Here is a 13,471-nt window from a genome sequence, read left to right as displayed (position 1 = left end):
GCCTGAGCATTTGACATTGTGAGTCACAGACGCTCTATTCTTCTGCACACAGTGGCAGGAAGTCGTCCAGATATCCGCAAGGGCCTCCGGGAAACAAGAAAAGGTCTGGTGGACAAAGTGGGGCGGGTGGTGCTTTGAGAAGGTGCTGCTGCTGTTACAGTCCACATGAGCTATTCGAAGTATAACGCTGGATTGGTAAAAAAGTTGAAAGTGGTCGTCAGCAGCTGGATGTGTTGAAAATGATGCGGACTATGAAGATTTTAATTCTCCTGGGACTCAGCTGCACAAGACAAGGTCAGGAAATTTATGTTTTTTATATCATGTTATGCACTACCATGGGGCAGGAGTTTAACATTTTGGAAAATGAAATTCAGTTGTGTGGGGAAAGCTCTGATTTCAGATGGCCACGAGATCAATGGATGCATAGATGAACGGATGAATGCTCACTTGGGCTGAATAATAATTTGAATTCAAATCGACACCACAATATGCAGTATACCACAATTTCGAAATTGCAAAGGCTACAATTTTATAAAGAAAAGTGCATTTTGATCTGTTGCGCTATTTTATTTTCTTTTATTTTATTTTATTTTATTTTATTTTATTTTATTTTATTTTATTTTATTATATTTTATTTTATTTTATTCTGTTGCGCTACTTTATTTTATTTTATTTTATTTTATTTTATTTTATTTTATTTTATTTTATTTTATTTAGTTATTTAGTTAGTTAGTCAGTCAGTCAGTCAGTCAGTTAGTTAGTGAAATGTCTGGAAATGTGTGAAATAATTGATTACACAGTGGAACACATTTGATTGTTTCATTTGGATCATTGGTGTATTTTCAACTTCACTCTTCACCAATGACGTTGCGTGTTTGTGGCGCCACGCCCACCTGCCAACCTGCCAAGTCCCATTGTCCCTCTCCATCACACAGCCGGTTGCCATAGCAACCAATTCTGACCTTTATCCAGCGCCGACTCCTTTTCCCGTTTGCCATTGGCTTCTACTGGAAACTTCCTGTTGATGTCGGGTCCCACTGGCCTCACTTCCTGTTCCCATTTAACACGCCAAGATCAGGAAGCGCTCGTTACGTCTTGAGCTGCATTCATGCTGAAAAACAATGAGAGACGTTATTTGTGTCACCCACGCAGATGGTGCGATTACAAAAGAAAAAGGCTTAAAGCAAACCAAGCTGATCTTGAAATAAGATCTTACCATTATAATTAAATCAACTTGAATTAAGTGACGAAAAGTCATATTTGTTGTGTGTCCGCAGTGTTGTCCAACGACCCATGGGGGCAATGTCCTGCTAGCAGAAAGTGCAAAGACAAATTTAGTGATCGGTCATGTGACAAGGAGTGCATAAAGCCGGAATGTCTCCTGGACGGAATGGATTGCCTCAAGGACAAAGGACACTGCCAGTGAGACCATTTGATTAAAACGTTTTTCAATTGATTGGCAAAAAAGTGCCTCTTAAATTGTGATTTTTTTTTTCCTTTTAGTCCAGGCCACATTCCGTATTGCCGCAACCACTACGCCAACTCACAGTGCGACAAGGGCTGCGACAACGCCGCCTGCGGGTGGGACGGCGGCGACTGCTCGGCTCACCAGAGCCCCCTCTGGGCCAAGGGCACCCTGGTGGTCCACGCTGCCATCCCCCACAAAGGCGGGGTCCCCACCAATACGTCACTCCTGTGGGCGCTCAGCGTCCTGCTGCGGACCCCCACGACGCTGAGGGGCTCGGCGCCACTCGCCGTCGGCAGGAATTTGTTCGACTTCGACCCCCAGCAGCTTGTTGACCTGTTGGCTGAAACGTCAGCAGGCGATGCCAATGGGTGAGCAGTCCACGAAAAAATTTCATTTCAGTCAGAATTGTGAGGAAAACCAGTGGGGCCAGTACACAGCCCTGGGGTTCTCCATTGTGTTCCAGCTCCCTGTTTTTTCTGCAAGTGGACAACCGTCCATGTTCCCGTCAGCCCTCAACGTGTTTCCCTCATGCCACTGAGGCAGCTAGCTTCTTGAGGGCAATCACGTCACGGAGGATCTTTGCGTCTTCGGCCTTACCGGAGATGAAGACCGTCATTGCCGTTCGAGGTGTTCAGGATGAAATCGGGAGCCGGGACGAACAGGAAGGGGAGTGGACCAGAAAACAGGATGTCAAAGGTAGCATTGAAAATTTGGTTGGAAGTGAATCTCTCTGAATTTCTCCATTTTTTTTTTATGTTAAAGAGCCGACACCCACGTGGCTGTGGGCTGTCGTCGCCATAGCGATAAGTCTGCTCCTGACTCTGGCCTTGGTGGTCTTCCTGGTGGTAAGGAGGATGAGGCAGCAGAGGCGGCAAAGAGAAGGGAGCAGTCACGGAGCAGGAGGCCAGCAGGTGAACCACCGCTCCACCACCACGGATGGAAAACCCAAAACCTGGACGGCAACGGCCACCCAGCAGGAGGCCAGGGGGAGGCCGGCCCGGGAGAAAGACAAAGACAAGTTGGCCCCCAGGAAGAAGAAGAAAGCCAAGGAGGCTGAAAAGAAAAGGAGGAGGGAACCCCTGGGAGAAGATGCCATGAGGATGAGGTGAGTTTCCAGGGAGTTTTAATTCTTCTTGATGCTGATCGTTTCTTCTTCAGGCCTCTTAAAAGGGAGCAGGACATTGCCAGCGACACGGACTTCACGCAGAGTTCCTTGGAGGACGTGAGGACCGTTGGACGCCAGGAAGACGTCAAACATTACAGAGGGGGAGGATCACAGCCTCGTAGGCCGCCTCCAGGTGAGACCACGACCAAACATCAGCCATACAGAAGTTGGAATAGCTGACACAGCACTTTTTACATTTCCATTTAGCTTCCACTCACGGCTGGCACCGGAACGCCACGCCTCCGCCTCTGCTCAGTCCCCCTCAACAGGTTTGCGTTTATACTTTTATGATATTAAATTTGTTTTATCATATATATAATGTCATTATGCTGTGGTCAGTCTGCAGAATGGTGCGGCCCGGATGGCTCCGTGGTCCTGATCCGTGCGGTGCGCAGTGGACTGGACCGAGTAGTTCTGGAACTACTCAGAGCTGGAGTGTCTGTCAATAACACGGATCATACTGGTAAGATTCACGATCATCATCAATACGCTTGATTGATGGAAGTACAGTAATTCTATCACATGGCTGATAACGAAGATGACATTTTGCCAAATTCTGACCATTTAAAAAAAAATCTAAAAATATATATATTTTATATTTTTATATATAAAATCTAAAAAAATATACATATGTTTTTTAGATTTTATATTAAATTAAATCAAACCTAAAAATATATATATATATTTTTTTTTAGATTTTTTTTATTTAAAAAAATATATACATATATGTTTTTTTAGTTAGGACTTGGTGTAAAAGGTTCGAGGCCCACCGACATTTACTTTTCAGATCTAATCAAATTTTGAGTAATAATCTTCAAATGTAACAAAAAGGTTGACCTTGGAGAAAAGCGGCATGCGGCGACTATTCCTTGTGAAGACGGAGTAACTTACCTCCTTCTTCCTTCCATGTCTTCTTCCCCCTCTCTTTCTCCTCCAGCCCCTCTGTTGCCTTGCTCTGACTCAGAACAAAGTTAATCAAGAAGCATTAACTTTGTTTCCTGACATCGTCCCCCTCCTCTTGTGTCTTTCATCTGCGCCCATGTCCAAACACATCCCTCCATTCTGGCTTTTGACTCTGTTGTGTAAAGATTGTTCATAGGCTGACTTACTCACTCCCTTCTTCCATCCCCACACTCATGACCTCTCCCAGGGAGGTCGGCCCTGCACTGGGCGTGCTCGGTGAACCATCTTTCCCTGACCAGGACGCTAATTCGCTATGGTGCTGCTGTGGACCTGCAAGATAATAAGGTACAGTTTGTGTAAGAGCAAATTTCGAAGCAAATAAGGGAAGATCGGCGCTAAAAATGTCTTTCTGTATTTCGCCACCAGGGTGAGACGCCGCTTTTCCTTTCTGCCTTCTACGGCTGTTACGACACCGCCAGGCTTCTTCTCCTCCACGGTGCCAACTTGGACCTCCATGACCGCAGGGGGCGCCGCCCTGTAGATGTGGCCAGGGAAGGCTTGCACCATCAAGTCCTGGAGCTCCTACTGGCGCACCAGATCCAGAGGGGGCCCACCACTGTGGACACATCCAGCGACATGCTGTGGGAAGAGCGGGCGCTTATGTACTCGCCGTGGGTTGGGACGCAAGGACGGAGTGCGTCCTTCTCTGGGATTGTGGCACATCGGGACATGACACCACCACCGCAGAAGTAAGTGTTAAACATTTGTGAGTGGGTGATAAACTCCAATCCATTATCTTTTACTTGCTATGACTTTGAATTGAAAACAATAGTGTGCTTAAGATTGAACCTTGCGGAACTCCTTTAATGTTTTATAAACCAATTGTTGGCATAATTTGATGATAATATTCGACTCAAATGATGTCTTGACAGTAACTGGTCGATGGGCGGCGTCCAATACCCATCCCCTCAAAACTGGCGACCGCAGCTCAACCAATCAGCGACCGCTCTGGTACCCCCCAGAATCATGGGCCGGTCCCCTCGGCCCATAAGCACCTTGCAGGAGGTCACCTCGGAGGATGAGGATCGAGATAGGCGGCAGGAACACCCCAGGGCGGTGACCCCTCACTTCCTATCGCCGCAGCCGGCTCCCCGGCAGCGTTCCTTCTCGTGTACCCAGCATGCTTTGCAGCGCCGCTCCAGCTCCCACCAGATGGAACCCAATTACGTGATTGTGACCGAACGGACAGCCAATGAGCACATAGAACGAGTCATCGTGTCCCCTCCGCCAGAACCCGCGACGCAGACACTCGTGAACGGCGGAGGCAACGACAATGGCGGCAGAGTGGAGCAAGCTAATGTTAGCGCCCCAGGTTCAGAGCCCAAATCTCGGGGTGAGAGGTCAAATAATGCCAATGATGCCACACAGACGGCCTTGTAGGAAGGCATAAGTTGCCCCATTGAACAATATAATACAGTCAAGCCTCATTCATCACAATGGATACATCCAAAAGGACATACGGTGGCCCGAAAGAGACAAATTTTGTATATACAACCTTGTTTGATGGTCTTAATTACGTTATAATCCATTTTGCATCTGTTGATTATTATATTAAATGCAGTATATTTGTATAAAATGACTTTTTTGTGTGTTTGGGTAGATGTCAATTTAATGTTGGTGTCATAGTGAGAAAGATTTCATCTCCAAAACACATTAAAATCATTTGAATCAGAGTGTTTAATTCTCTTGAGCAAAAAAAATAAAACTACTTTTGCTTGCCAGACATTACATTCATTCAAATGATATTGAAAAAAAGTGCCCAGAAACCTGACAAAAAGCAAAGTACCCAATTAGATCATTTTGGTCCATAACTCCAGACAAAAAAAAAAAAAAAGCTGACTTGACACACAACCATTCATAGAAAGTTGTGGTGGAAATTAAATAACAGTGATTTGCTCATTTTCAAACATCTCCATATTGGCTGAGACATGTAACTACAACACCCAATCTGGCAAGTCAAAGTGCAAACCCGTGGTGATAAATAGAACTAAATACACACCACAACAAGTAGTACCACTCTTAAAAGTGCAACATCTTCACAGCGCATGTTTGACGGCCGACATGCACTCGTCTCGTTTCTTCTGCAAGTTGTGCTGAAGCTCTTCCACCTGACGGTCGCGTTCCTCGGCGTCCTGCAGAATTTGCTACGGAGGAGAGAAAGTTGCATGTTCTGTTTTTAAAAACATGTGCTAGCTTAATGCTAACACATAATGGGAAACACCTTAGATGGGCTAACGAATAGCATCTATGTACCTGTATGAGTCGGTCCCTCTTCTCCAGACTGTCTCTCAGTTTCCTCTCGGCCCTCTCTCCGTCCTCTTGCTGGTTGTGCCGCATCCTCTCGGCCTCCTTCCTGCGCAGCTCTTCGTTCCGCAGCGCCCGCCTGGCGTCCGTCAAGCGAGCGGTCAGAGACGACATCGTCCGGTCGTAGCTCTCGTGCTGACTCTGTTCATCGTGTTCCGATTAAAACCAGCACGAACGAAACCGTCGTTTCCTTAAGGACGCGGTGTCCCGCACCTGAACGACGTTCTGGTACTCCTGCAGGGCGGCGGTGAGTTTGGTGACCTCCTCGCACAAGGTGGCGCTCTGTGTCTCTCGTTCTTCCAACATGGCCGCCAGGCGGGTCTGCTTGTCTCGTAACTGGGAGGCCAGGGATGCCTCGGCCCCGCCTCCCTCCAAGCCATGGCAAATTACGGAGTCTGAGAGAGCCTGGTGGAATAGAAAACGGTCACCATGGTAACGACCGTTCATGATGACACAATCTTAACGAAAGCTTTTGATTTGATGAAATAAATGACGTGAAAAGTCGTTTTTTTGTCAATCCGTACCTGCACATCTTTCATACAGCTCTCCAGCTCCACCTTGAGGACTCGGACCAATTCGTCCTTCTCGTTCATGGTGGCAGCCAGGGCTTGCTCCCTCTGCCTCCACACCTCCCTCTCCGTCTCCAACTCCTGCAGGAAGCGCTGTTTCTCAGCCAAGGCCAGACGCAGATCCTGGAAGGACAACGTACATGAACAGAGCTCAACAAATGTCAACTCGTCCCCGATGTTCTAAGGACGATCTTACGTCGATGACGTCCTGGTTGCACTGCAGCACCATGTTGAGGGTGTCCAGGTCTTTCTCGCGGTCTCCTGCCGCCTTTCTTAAGGAAGCCACCTCTTCCTCAAGACGCTTTTCTTTCTCAGCCAACTCACGGATCAAACTCTCCCTGGCAACCTTGAATTCAATTCAATTCAATTCAATAATGTTCAATGTTCATCCATCAGGTTGACTCACCTTGTTGTCATGAACAATATCTTTCAGGTTCTCGCCGAGTTTGTCGAAAATCTCGTCTGCTAGCTGGCTTCTTCCTCCGCCTTCCACGCACACTCTTCTGATCACACTCATGCACTCCTGATGATGACAACAACACACGCACACACAAGCACACGCATGCAAAAGGCAAAATGAGGAACATCATAAACAAATCAGGTTGTCTACTTCCTGGGGGCATCTACAGCTGTGTTCAGTCAGTCATGTTGTGGATTCAATGAGACGATAAAAAATATTCATAATTGTGTCTTTATATCTGCTAGCTTGTGTTAGCATGCAGGAAGAGTCTGGCTGGCACACAGACAAACAACATTCCAGGGAGCTTAACGTCTGTCCGTCTGTCTGTCTGTCTGTCTGTGTCCGTCCGTCCGTCCTCATCATGTCTCACCTGGATGAACCGATCCCGACTGTGCAGGGAGCGAGCGAGGTCGGGCAGCAGGGCGGCGCCGTCTTTATCACGCACAAGCTAAAGAAGAAAAATGTCGTTGACGAGGTTAGACAATGAGCAGTCCGAATTGGAATTTGAAGACATTAATAAAGTTTTTATGAGGGTTTAAATACCACAAGTTATTCATGATGTGATCTCTGCGTGATACTACTTTGACTTTTGGCATCTTTTTAAATGCAAACTAAACAAATTCATGGAGTTGCAAAAGCTCATGCAAAGCACGGCGATTAGGTAGCTTGTTGAAACTTGTTTGTGCCCTTTGACACACGTTCCTTACATTTTTTTTTTTTTATCTGACAGTCACTGATATGTTTCTTTTGTCCCTGTAATAATCAGCCAAGGGCAAACTCCACTGGTCTGCCAAGATTCCACTCAGTGCGTGTGTGTGTGTGTGTGTGTGCATGTGTGCGTCAACAATAAACGAACAGGGCGGCTGCTGAGTGTTGTATAATAACTTGCCATTCAAACGGGCACACCTGGCCAGTCTAAAAATGTCGTTGTGCCTAATGAAGTGTCCGCCCAAGTGTACATTTGATCCATGGACAAAGGCACTCGAACTTTAAATGAAGTTCAGCTTTCATTCCAAACTTGAGTGCTTACATGTGTCCAGTCCTTGATCTCGTCATCCTGGGCTGTTCTGGGTTCCAGTTGTGCCTCAAGGGTCCTGACCCGGGTCTCGGCTTGGTCGAGCTGGCCACGCAGATGCCTGATCACTTGGTGGAGCGTGTGCGAGGCGCTCTGCTTGAACAAATAATTTGGGATTTAAACAGACGGCCGATTGAGAAGCTACGCAACTAGCACACGGCAGCTCCCGGATGTAACAAAGCGTGTCAATATTTAGCAAGTTGAGCTGACCCACCTGCTGATGCAGCGGCATGAACTCATCCTTCATCTCCATCAGAACATCATCATCTTCCTCTTCTTCTCCGTTGTGGTGATTGCCGTTCTCCCCAAAGCTCAGGGTCTTCTTCACCACAGGGGATGTCATCTCACTAGAACTTCTCCTCTTGCTCCTCCCGGACAGGACGGGAATCCTGCTCCCGGCCGGCGAGCGGACCGGCCTCCCTCCCAAACGTCGGAGTTCCCTGAGGACCGACGACAAAGTGGCCAACACGTCGCCGGGTGTGTCCAAGGGGTCGCAGCCGTCCAGGGAGTCCAGAGACTGGACGGACTGGGTCCTCAGGGAGAAAGTGGACGCCGCCAGTGAGGTGGGACTGGAGCAGGTGGATGGGATTCTGTGCCAGTGGAGAGGCATGCTTTGGGATTTGTCCCGGGACAGAGCCAGAGGAGAGAAGGCCTGGTACGGCATTCGGCGAGGAACGCCGCACACAGACTCGTAATCTGAGTCGGACACACGTAAAGAGTCGCAGCCTTCGCAGTTTTGACCTTTTCGGCACCGTTTACCTGCAGGGCACACAAATAGAGCTCAAGATTGGGTCAAGGGTTTAAAATTAGGGTTAAAACTGAGTTAGTTACTATAATTCAATTTTCAAACTAGATTAGGATTTGATGTTAGGGTTCGTTCCGGGTCTTGTGTTACCTGTTCGTATAAAGTAAGGACACGTGTCCCACTTCTCTGACCAGCACTCATACTCGGCCAGAGCCATGTTGTCCTTCAGTATGTCTCGGTAGTCCTCCTTGTCTTCATCTCCGCCCACCTCCTCGTCCTGCTCCCGAGGGTGCCTTTGGACGTAGTTGCTCCGCACCCAACGCCGGACGTTGTCTCGCTCCTGAGTCAACTTGTTGAGCCTCTCCGAGGACAGCGCCCTCACCCTGTTGATGACCGTATCGAATCTGAAGACGCGTTCCAGGACGCCGGTGCATTTGCCGCACACGAACTCCCCGAGGCCGCCGCCGCGGTGAACGGGACGGCCCAGGATGTGCGTCAGAACCGACAGGAGGTCCAACGATTTGGAGGGAGAGCTGAGGGACAGCTGGGACTTGGACAGGGAAGATGATGAGACCAGGGAGGACATGCTGCCTGTGGACGACGAGCAAGTTGAAGTCAACATTAGGACTTCGAATGAGTGTTTCAAGAGGGAAAACTCACCCCAGGGGCTGCATGGTGAAGAACCTGACAGGCTTCCTCCTCTCAAGGAACTTGTGGGGGTCTGAGGCTGACTACATTTCTTGTGCTGGTTTCCAAACAGCCAACGCCTTTGGTTGCCTTGAAGAACTCCTCCGCATATTACACACAAGTCATTTGGACCACGGGATGACATCTTGGCAGGCACTCTAAATACACAAAATATAAATAATGAGTGCCTTGAATTAATGGAGTCACTGTGGAGTCACAATTAAATTATTCCAGTAGTGACTCAGTGGAATCAGCTCATTTGCAGGCTCAAGAAAGCAAGCTCACTGGAAATGTCAAACAGACTCTCACTATTTGGTTCACTGAATAAAGTTTTCCGACTCAGCCATTTGGCATCTGCTTAACCAAACAGTGACTCAAAATACTGTGTACACTGTTCGAATCCTCTGAAAATGTAGCAAGTTTACCAAGACTAGACAAGTCGAAGGGCGGAAGTGACTAGCTTTTCAAAATAAAAACAGGAAATGACATCACCACGGAGGTCTTCCATTGATTTCAGTTATCATTCTTGATCATTTGATCGATATATTGGTAAAGATTGACAAAACACTGGATTGCTAGTTTAGAGTCACGAGTTGAAACGTCCAGGACGCGACACGTCGACTTTTGGCCACGCCGACAGTCCATGAAGTGTCCGCCAAGTCAACTTTTCCCTTGAGCGCGCGGCGCAAACTTCGTCGCCCGGGCACTTTCACTTTAACAATCACTTCTACCGCTATAAACGTCTTTTCTTTCGCCTTCCAGTGCATATATAATCGCAAATTAAAAGCAACTATAACGATCTTACAAACTTTGACAGAAAACAGCTGTCTGATCACAGTCTGCTATCTGCTTCTTCCGAGGGTACCTGAAAGCAACCGAACGCTTGAGAAAATAGAGCCACGTCGTTCGTTACCTTTACAAGGCAACAAGTGTTTATATTCCAAAAACAAAGTTTTACCTTTAAACCTGACTTTTGCTCCGGTTTGACGGAGAAACGTCCGTCAGACGAGGATGAGTCTTTACACTGTGACACAGAGGAAGAGCAGCCACAAAAGTTGCAGCCTCTCGTTGGAGAGAAAAAAAAATCTCCACCACTGCTTTGAGTGAAGTGAAGCTGCTCTTCTCAGCTCGACTCACAGCGCCGCGGAGGAAGAGAGGTGGTAGGTGTCACCTTGTGGTTACGTCATCAAGTCTACCTGTGGGCCGGCTGGTGCCAGTAAAAACAGTACAGCACAGTAGAATCGTTCATTTATGTTCAATATTTTACGTCATTCAAACCCGAATTTAAGAAGGTCGTAAATCTACGTTCAACCCTCCAAATTAAATGAAAATAAAAGCTCAAAGGCCTAGGGACCGGATGTGACGTCACCGGTTGACTTGATGTGTGCTACGGTTTTTGTCAAATTAGTTTTCATTAATATCCGCTAGATGGCAGTAAAGCCGTTGTCATTACGTGGTTATTAAAAATACTTTTGAAGCATAAAGATGGAAATTCAAACAGTTAGGGAAATTGCCTTTTATTTTTTATCCCCCATTAAATTATAAATCTAACTGAGAAAACCTTTTTTAAGATGATTAAATGTCAACATAGTTCAGTGGTTATTGCAAAAAGGCACATAGAGCAATATAAAAAGTCACAGAATTCTAAAATCTTTTCTTAATTCTCAAACACCTTTCCATCGTCCCCCCTTTCCCTTCAAGTGAGCCACTTCTCGATGCAATTGGTGAATACAGTGAAGTTGGAGTGCCAGTGGATGTGCTTGACCCCAGAGCAGAGGCAGAGTGAAAGGTCACCGCGAGCGCTCAGCGTCTTCAGTCCAAAAGTGTCATTCCTGTAAAACTATCCACAGGTTGCAATTAGAATATCTTTCAAAAATCATTCAGCATTAATATGCATTAACGGCGATGGAGTAGATGGGAAGAGGGAACAGAGAAAGGGTACCTCTTGGTTCCTCATTTCCACAACACGTTCTTTGTTGTCATAGAACCCAAAGTGGCTGAAGAATAAAAAAAAGGAAACGAGTATTAACACTGAACCCCTCCAAAGGCCCCGACTAAGTGCTGCATATTTTACAAAATGGCACCTGTTGTGTCACATCCTCTTTATCGTTGCAAAGTGGTTTCAATTTGAGATGACAAAAAGAAAATGCATAGCTCATTTGCTAACTAAAAAAAAAGAAAACTCTCCTTTTAAAGAAAAAAACAAAACGTATGTGAACCGCCATCTTTGCCCACCTCAGTGTAATTTTCTTATTATCCCGACATACCTATAAATTTATTATATCGTCTTCTTTTGATGTCATCAACAAATTTCTGTGTCATCCTTATAAATAGAAGAGACAAGTGTCAAACCTGGACTGCCATGGAGTGATGACATCATCATCCGGTCCGCCAATCAACACCAGCTTCTTGATGCGTAGGAAGTTCTCCCTCCAGGCTGACAAAGGTTTATTAATATTATTTATTATTTCTATCATTATTACAATCTTAACACAAAGGCAGCGTTGGGATTACTCCTGGACTACTGTGTGCTGCCTAAATAGTGAGTTGGCCATCAGGAATTGTGAATTGTGTGATGTTGCGCTTACATTTTGTGTTGTTGTGAGGTATGTCACCGTTGAGTAGTGGAAGAAAATTGCTGTTCTTCAAGTAACTGGGCCTGTGATGAGGGTCTGTAGAATATAGACACAATTATTACTCAAATTGATGATATAATTATCCTAATGTCAGGGGTTCTAGTAATGATCTCTGTGGGACGCCATAAAACAATCCATCTATTTATGAAGCTTGCAAATTGTTACCATCCGCAGGATCAAAAATTGTGCAAAATTTGACTTTTTACATTGTACATGTTTCATTTTACATCACGCCTGAACAATCCAAATTGAAATGTTTCAACTCCAAGAATGTGCTCACCATTCCAATACTGGCAAATAGACACTTTTTGTCCCAGCCTGTTGTAGCAAACCAGGAAGATTGTATCTTTCATGAAGTAGGGAAACACCCGCTGAAGGTAGTACGTTTCTGGCGGGACAAAAAAAAGCTTGACATGATAGCGACTTGCTGCGAGCACTGTTTGGTTGTCTGACCTCCATACTGGCCGGCCAGAGGTGACGACAATGCGATGAAGTTGTGGATGTTGTGGTTGGGCATGGTGGAGAGGAGGGCTCGGCATATTAGACCACCTGAGAAACATTACAAATATCAATATTAAATATTGTAAGACCACTTTCGCCTTGACCTGAAAGAAATATACGTGTATACCTTGCGAAAAACATAACAGGTGAACGCCGTCTTGAGCCGAACTCATTATGGGCTCGATGGCCCGATGGAAGTTTTGCACCTGGTTCCACAGCGGCTTGAGACTGGACATGTGATTGTACATGTCCACCACCGTCACCTCTGTGCCAGGATGCGTCTGCAACGAGTTCCCGTTTTCAATCGTGCAAAACAATAATGTGCTGTAATCATAAAAATCAGCCTAAATACAAACCAGTTATTTCTTATGTTAGTTTTACCTTTCAATAACTGCTTATATGCTTGTTGCAAGTATTTGAGAAAACGTCTGAAATTATTTTTTTAATATTACAATATTTTTTTAATCTGGATATTTGACCTTATTAATGAAGAGAACCAGGTTTTGGAACTGTTTGGGTCCATCTAAGATTCCATGCACGATGATGACCGGCCGGTAGCCATCGACGCGGGCGCAGGTGAGCAGCAACACCGGGAGCAGGAGAGCCGCAGTCGGAGTCCTCATCTCAAAAGTCGTGTTTGTCCGGTTTGTATTGTTCCTTGTCAGTAGTTTTGGGGTTGAGTGCGGCGGTGTTGCGTATTTAGGCTCCAATTTAATTCTGCTGAAATAATAAAAAAGGAAGAAAAGAAAAAACTATCATTGAGAAAAAGTTAGTGGCGCATGGTTGAAAGTTTTTTTTAAATGCTGAGAAAATCTGTTGAAATCATAAAAAAGGAAGAGAAACTTCATTGTGAGAAAGTGAGTGGCGCGCATGCTTGATTTAAAAAAAAAAAAAAAAG

At 46.0% G+C, this 13,471-nt stretch overlaps 3 protein-coding genes and 1 long non-coding RNA gene across 5 annotated transcripts; 2 read left to right on the top strand and 2 right to left on the bottom strand.

Annotated features, from left to right (window-relative positions):
* Positions 1-61: 61 nt before the first annotated feature.
* notchl (notch receptor, like) lies at positions 62-5,175 on the top strand. The gene is made up of 11 exons (XM_037273850.1): positions 62-294; positions 1,278-1,422; positions 1,504-1,836; positions 1,932-2,164; positions 2,231-2,573; positions 2,627-2,766; positions 2,841-2,902; positions 2,973-3,096; positions 3,784-3,881; positions 3,963-4,285; positions 4,469-5,175. The coding sequence occupies exons 1-11, from the start codon at positions 240-242 to the stop codon at positions 4,974-4,976; spliced, it is 2,364 nt and encodes a 787-aa protein (XP_037129745.1). The 5' UTR covers positions 62-239; the 3' UTR covers positions 4,977-5,175.
* An 80-nt stretch (positions 5,176-5,255) lies between these two features.
* si:ch73-95l15.5 lies at positions 5,256-10,553 on the bottom strand. 2 transcript variants are annotated; one of them, XM_037273852.1, is made up of 12 exons: positions 10,395-10,553; positions 9,410-9,594; positions 8,900-9,340; positions 8,219-8,763; positions 7,960-8,100; positions 7,300-7,377; positions 6,876-6,992; positions 6,666-6,815; positions 6,425-6,592; positions 6,114-6,305; positions 5,850-6,041; positions 5,256-5,740 (listed from the first exon to the last, which is right to left on the bottom strand). In XM_037273852.1, exons 2-12 carry the CDS (start codon positions 9,579-9,581, stop codon positions 5,633-5,635), a joined length of 2,304 nt encoding a protein of 767 aa, XP_037129747.1. In that variant the 5' UTR covers positions 9,582-9,594; positions 10,395-10,553; the 3' UTR covers positions 5,256-5,632. The 2 variants fall into 2 exon arrangements, with proteins under 2 accessions (XP_037129747.1, XP_037129748.1); XM_037273853.1 differs by having other exon boundaries at positions 7,960-8,097.
* LOC119135881 lies at positions 10,461-12,478 on the top strand. Its single transcript, XR_005100630.1, has 2 exons — positions 10,461-10,596; positions 11,771-12,478. It is a non-coding gene; the product is annotated as an uncharacterized LOC119135881 (long non-coding RNA).
* LOC119135880 (lysosomal thioesterase PPT2-A-like) lies at positions 11,058-13,446 on the bottom strand. Its single transcript, XM_037273854.1, has 8 exons — positions 13,053-13,446; positions 12,701-12,854; positions 12,526-12,621; positions 12,353-12,460; positions 12,025-12,108; positions 11,789-11,873; positions 11,379-11,433; positions 11,058-11,276 (listed from the first exon to the last, which is right to left on the bottom strand). The coding sequence occupies exons 1-8, from the start codon at positions 13,194-13,196 to the stop codon at positions 11,133-11,135; spliced, it is 870 nt and encodes a 289-aa protein (XP_037129749.1). The 5' UTR covers positions 13,197-13,446; the 3' UTR covers positions 11,058-11,132.
* Between the last annotated feature and the right edge of the window lie 25 nt (positions 13,447-13,471).

The sequence above is a fragment of the Syngnathus acus genome, chromosome 16 (genome assembly GCF_901709675.1).
Source record: "Syngnathus acus chromosome 16, fSynAcu1.2, whole genome shotgun sequence".
Taxonomy (NCBI): domain Eukaryota; kingdom Metazoa; phylum Chordata; class Actinopteri; order Syngnathiformes; family Syngnathidae; genus Syngnathus; species Syngnathus acus.
Note: the sequence above shows the minus strand (reverse complement) of the source record. Positions and strands in the feature narration are given on the sequence as shown.